Consider the following 6,625-nt stretch of genomic DNA (forward strand, 5'->3'; position numbering starts at 1 on the left):
GGTGTGTGTGTGGGGGGGGTAGGGGTGGGAGCATCTAGTGGCGCATCCAAGGTTCAGGACACATCACAGAAGAGGAGGCAGACAGACTGGAGGAGCTGTAGTTGGTGGATGGGAGGGAAAGCTGTAAAATGTTGACTTCTGGACATGATAGGTCGTTGTGCTCATCATCCTAGAGCAGCCGTGACCTCCTGCACCAGATCAAGCCAGTCAAAACACTGGAGCAGGTTTATAAATGGGCCAACTGCTACAAGGCATACTGTTTTACAGCTCTCCAGAAACTGTTACCTAAGACTGTCTTACCAGTCATGGCAAATATCAGTGTGAAACCCGGATTCAGCCCCTGAGAAGAGGTGTCAAGAGTTTCTACATGATGCATGGAGAAGATAGTGTTTTGCACTTTTAAATGGGAAGGAATTTTGCAATTTTACATTTCACCTAGATTTTTCCATATGTAAATGGTTTGATATTGATGAGAAAAGGTACAAAATCTAAACAGTGAAAAGAGTACTCAATGGAGAGCCATACATAATAATTTATAAAAACAGAAACATGATTACTTAACTTGCCAGTGCTCAAAACGTACCACCTGGATTTTTGTTGGTGCTGCTGGTGGTGTTTTTTTGTTGGTCTGTTTATTTGATTTTGTTTTGAGACAAGGTTTCTCTGTGTAATAGCCCTAGCTGTCCTGGAACTTGCCTTTGTTCAAGGCTGGCATTGAACTTATAGAGATCTACCTGCCTCTGCCTACCTGCCTTTCTTCCTCTCTCTTCCTCTCTCTCTTCCCCTCTCTCTTCTTCTCCCCACCCCCTGCCCTCTGCCTCTCTACCTCTCTGCCTCTGCTTCTCGAGTGCTGGATTTAAAGGCATGTGCCACCACACCCGGCCACACCACCTAGTTTTAACCATGCATTCTTTATCTCCAAGCAACACTACCCACCTTCAGAAAGTCCTACACCAGAAATACAGTACTGTGTTTACATGAGATCATTCTAGGACCTAAAAATCCCTTGGTAGCATTAAAAACCTCATTATGCAACACTTTCAAGAGCAATGATGCTGCAACATGTATTGGACAGGATAGAAGCCATGCCACATGAAATGCTGCTTCTGCATTCTCACTCAGAAAACCACGAGTAACAAAACAGAAACCTCAGATGGAACTTTAAAAGATGTCCTACTGGAAGGAGGTCCTCACTGATACTTGCACACCTGCAGGAAAGAGGGACCAGTGAAGGATATGACAGCTCTAACATACTTATCTCATTAAAGCAGGGCACTGAGGAATTCTAACATTGAACTAATACTGATTAGTCAGACTGGGCGTCTTAAATCTTTAACATATATCTGCAAAATGTCGTTTGTGCAGCCTCGGTGGATGGTTTAGTGGGTGAACATAGCACATGCTATGGAAACATGAAGATGTGAACTAGAATCCCTAGAACTCAGATGAAATAGTACATGTCTGCAGTCAGTGTTCCTATAGCAAGATGGGGCATGTGGGCAAGAGGATCACTAGAAACTCTCAGGTTGGTTGGCTTGACAAACAGCAATGACACCCTGTCTTCAACAAAGTGGAAGATGAGGGGAAAATTCTGAGACTGATCTCTGACCTCCTGCACATGCTAGGGCATAAAAATATACAAACATATACACATGAACACATCACACACACACACACATACACACACACACACATACACACACACACACACAGGACCTGAGTGGGGGTACAGTGTGAAGCAGAATAAAGTTCCTGAGCTATGAAAGTATGTCCCAACATGTTTACTTATGCAAAGGTTTTCAAGGTACTCAGTAAAACTTGACAAAATTCCAAAACCAAAACAATTTGGCATTTGTTCTTTTAGGATTTGTTTGCTTGCCTGACTTAGGGTCTCTCATTACAGCCGACATCCACTACATAGCCCCTATCTCATGACAATACTCCCACAAGCCTCAGCTTCTCAAGTCCAGGATTCTAAGCAAGAACCATCACATCCTGGCCATTTCTTTATGTTTCCTATCATGTTTTGAAAACAATGCTGCTTTTCTTGCTGGACTAGACAAAAATCAACCAGTGTGTTCACAGCAGACTTCACAGATTTTTTTAAACATCTTGAAAAATGTTGCAAATATATACAAGTGCATATATGTATATCCATACATATACATGAAATAAAAGATATTTAACAGAAACATGGAACTACAAGTAAGTAGTTTACCTTTCATAGTAGTTAAATATTTTCTTATTAGAATTTTCAAGACAACACATGTGCTTTTTCTTACAGACTTAATGGGCATCAGGATGCATACTGATTCCCTAATCCAGTGATACCATTAACAGCTGTTGATGTGGCTGTCTTATTTTAAAAAGCATGGAAAACCATAGCAGAAGAACTCAGAAAATATGGTTTGGGCTGCTGAGTCAAAGAAGGGAGGTAAGAAGAGGTTACACGGAGGAGAGACCTGAGCCTTGAAGTGTGCGTAGATGTTTGCCAGACAAACAAATTAGTAAAGGATACTCAAGGCCATTTTGTATATACAATGTGTTGCCTGATTTCCCCTTCATCTTCTTCAAAATTAACAGATTAATTCCATCAGCTGCTGAGAGCTCTGCTGGCCCTCAGTTGTTCACTTTCCTATATAACATGATATATAACATATGATATTATAATATATGTTATTAATAAAACATCAGAAACAAAAAGAAGCAAATTTGCATTTTGGGCAGAATGGCCTCATTGGAGACACTGCTAAGACATGTCTGGGAGGAAAATTTATAGCATTGAGTGTCCATGGTCAGAAAGATATAGAACAGAGACATGATATCAGCTTCCACTTTAAGGTTTGTGGAAAGGACAAATCAAATTCAAAACAAAATAAAGTAATAAAGATTCTAACAAAAATCAAATGACAAAGAAACTAGGGAAAAATCAGAAAAAAATCAAAGCTGATGAATTAAAAAATGAAATTTGTAATCTTTATTCTGACTTAGCAGAAAAATGGATGGAATAAATTGCCAATTTTTGTAATTGGAGATAATACTACTATATAAACATTAAAGGACATATATAAACATATATATGNATGTATATATATCTACTATGCAAATATTAAAGGATACAGAGAATATTATAAATATTATGCACCTCCNCTAAAAATTAATAAAGATATGTTAAATTGTTTAATAAGATGAAAACTACCAAGCTCATTAAAAACCCAAGGGTAGATTAAGGAGCTGTCAGTCACCTCAAGTAGCTAGATATGGAGTCACAAGCCTTCTAGCAAAGAGAATTTAGGCACACACGTTTCCACAGATAAACCATACCAACCATGTAAGGAAAAATAGACTTACCACAAACTCTTCTAGAAAACTGAAGACATGCTAGCAAGCTGAAAGCTATTCAAGGTAGAGCAGGGGTGTCCAAATTTGTTTTTGTTGCTGTGACTAAACACCATGACCAAAACTAACCTGAAGAGGAAAGGGTTTATTTCATCTTATAACTCCCAGATCATGATCTGTCACTGGGAGAAGTCAGAACAGGAGCTTGATTTGACGAAGGAACCATGGAGGAATGATGCTCACAGTCTTGCTCTCCATGGACTGCCTGCCTGCTCAGTTTACTTTCTTGTACAACTCAAGACTCCCTGACTGTGTATGGTATCAGTGGGCTAGGCCTTCCCACATCAAACATTAAACAAGAAAATACCCTCACAGACTTGCCTGTAGAACAATCTGATAAACACAGTTCCTCAACTGAGACTGTCTTCTCAGATGACTCTAATTTGCATTACCCTGACAAAAATTAATCATCACAGAGAGGAGAGTATGTCTAAGAAGGACCCTAAAAATCTCTCCATTCTGTCTTAGTTCCTGGGATCAGATATTGGCCAAGGTGGTTCTTAGCTCTGCGTTACCTCCCATAAAAATGGATCCATTGGTCATGGTTCCCTGACTTGGAACCTTGTTGAGAGAGAGAGAGAGAGAGAGAGAGAGAGAGAGAGAGAGAGAGAGAGAGAGAGAGAGATGGAAAACATCTGAATCTGGCATGAAATGTGTGAGCACTTGTGACAGTGTCATTCATCTTGTTCTCTGGACTTCATTTCAGGCCACTCTCTTCCACCAGTCCTACGTGGCTAATAGGGTACCTGGTGATAACTCTCTAGCTTCTCAACAGGACATTTGTAAAGGTGACCTCTTGCAGATTTCCAAGGCAAGAAGAAACCCCACCATTTTACTCTCCTTCATTATGTATGTTTACCATCTTACATTCATTCAGTCAACTCTCTCTCCATAGCCCCTTCCTTCCTCCCTCTCTCCCTCCCTCCCATCCTCTTTCCTCCTCCTCTTTTTCTATGAGACTCCCAAGTGCTCTACTGCTGAACTGTGCCCCAGCCCCAATCACAGTCTCTTGACTAAAAAATATTAATCACGGAGGATGAGATGACTCAGCTGGTAAAGAATGAAGGCATGAGTCTAGATTACTAGCATCCATGGAGGAGGGTATGTCTGTAATCCTTAGCACTGGAGAGGCAGTGACAGTCAGGCCCCTCTAAATCATTGATCAGCCAGTTTACTGAATGTACTGAATAGGAGCTCTATTTTAAATGAGAGATCCTGATTTAAAGAAAATACAGTGGGAAGCAATTGAGATATCAGATGCCAAACTCCAGATTCCATATGCACACAAATGTGAATCTGCACACACATGTATGCATGCACACACACGTGCGCGCCATATACACATATGGTGATACTTTGACAATGATAACTGTATGCAAATGCCATTTGTTAGCATCAAAAATTCCTTGATAATAGAAATGATTCAACCTAATCTAAAAACACTTGCTCCTCACATCGCTTTGAGGACAGTTATAATAGCGTTAGATAAACACTTTTACCTATTTACTAAGTCTGTAGAATAAAACCTTGCTGTGGAAATGAGGACGCTGAGGTTCAAAGACGGGGTTCCAGAGCAAAGTTATAGAACTCTTAGGATGGCCATAGAGAAGGGTGTGTACCAAACCATGGCTCTGAAAATTGGTGCCCTCTTCCATTAGACTGCACTATCTTATTCAGCACACAGAGATGGTGGCACACAGAATGTGTGACCCAGGACTTCACAGCCTGAACCAGTCATGTGTTAAGGCTGAGCCATCCCGTCTTCCCGAAGTCCCTTTCTCCCTAGAGCCCACTTCATAGACTGGGTAGCTGCTGGCCAGTGACAAGTAGAGAGCATGGCAGGCACTTGAGAGGACATAAGGAATCTGAGGGAACCTCAAGAGACCTGATAAGACTTAAGGGACTTGAAGGGACCCAAGAACTCCTGAAAGAATTTAGGAGGACCTACAGGATAATGAAATATCATGGTGGGACTTCAGGAGTCATTGAGCAGACCCAGAAGGACCTAAGGGATCTTGAGGGAATCTGAGGAGTACTGGGCAGAAGTCAGAGAGCCTGGTGCAGCTGAGGCACCAGGGGCTGGCCCTGCGGTGGGAGGAAGGGAGAACTGGCTGGCCATGTTCGGAAGCGGGTGCTGAGCCCACCGAGGATGAGGGTCGCTTACTTCGGCCCATGGTGCTTTTCTGGATCTCTGGTCAGGGAAACAGGGAGACCGGCAGGCAGGATTTCCCTCAGCCCTAGCAGCTGCGCCTCTCAGAGTGTAGGACGCAATCCGGGAGTCATGGCAACAGGGATTCTATGGCAGCCGCAGGAGGTCAGGTGGCGCTGGGTTTCCTGACTTCCGGAAGAGAAGCAGTAAGAATAGCAGCGGCAAGCTCCACTGACCCTGACCTAATCCTGTTCCCTGTCCCCACCTGTGGCTTTCCTTGGAGCAGTCCTGCCCAGATCAAAGAGTCACGGGGAGCCTTTACTTCCTAATGGGATCTTTCCCTGGGCGTGTTTTCTGCCTGTTTTCTACATACTCTCAATTCTATTTGACTTGTGAAAAGTCACAAAGATTTGATTTGGCTCCCACTCTATTTATTAGAGTTGTGACCTTAAACATCTTTAGCATTTGTCCCTGAGTCTAAGACAAATAATAAGCTGAACTCAAACAAACAAACAAACAAACAAAAAAACTTTGTGGAGCTTAAATAATATGTCTGAACTGAAAGACTGTTTTAATTTTGTTTTTCTTTTTAAACTATTGTTTAAGAACTTGGGACTTAAAAAAAAATAGGTTCATTATAGATTAGTTGTTACCATTCAATTACAACCTTTTAAATCATAGCTCTATGTTCACTCACTTCCTACAATTATATATATATATGCACATTCATACATATTATACAATTATATTTTTATGACCTGTCCCACTTTGCCTATACACCACCCCTTTAATTCTAAGGCACAGAAGTGTCCTTCTAAGCTCACAATGCATGTCTGGTATTTTCCCTAGTCCCATTTCTCAAGTGTCCGAAGGCTCTAAGAAAAGTTGGGTAAGATTAATCATTCCTCCTCAAATGTTCAGATAACATTTAATGTGGCACAACTTAGTAAATGAATGTAGGTATGCCATAGTTGCAAATGTAAATATAACTCTCCATTTGCTTTTAAAAATGCAATTTGTAAAAGGTTTTTATTTTTAAATCCTCTAGTCACAGTAAGCCAATACAGTGCATTGCTC

General features: G+C 41.2%; 1 protein-coding gene across 1 annotated transcript in view; it reads right to left on the minus strand.

Moving 5' to 3' along the window:
* Lrrc6 (leucine rich repeat containing 6) overlaps nt 1–5,699 on the minus strand; it is a 114,821-nt gene extending 109,122 nt beyond the window's left edge. The window contains exon 1 of the mRNA XM_021183663.1: nt 5,564–5,699. Coding sequence (XP_021039322.1) covers nt 5,564–5,573 — 10 coding nt within the window. The 5' untranslated portion in view covers nt 5,574–5,699. The remainder of the gene's footprint in view (nt 1–5,563) is intronic.
* Between the last annotated feature and the right edge of the window lie 926 nt (nt 5,700–6,625).

This window comes from Mus caroli, chromosome 15, assembly GCF_900094665.2.
Source record: "Mus caroli chromosome 15, CAROLI_EIJ_v1.1, whole genome shotgun sequence".
Lineage (NCBI taxonomy): Eukaryota > Metazoa > Chordata > Mammalia > Rodentia > Muridae > Mus > Mus caroli.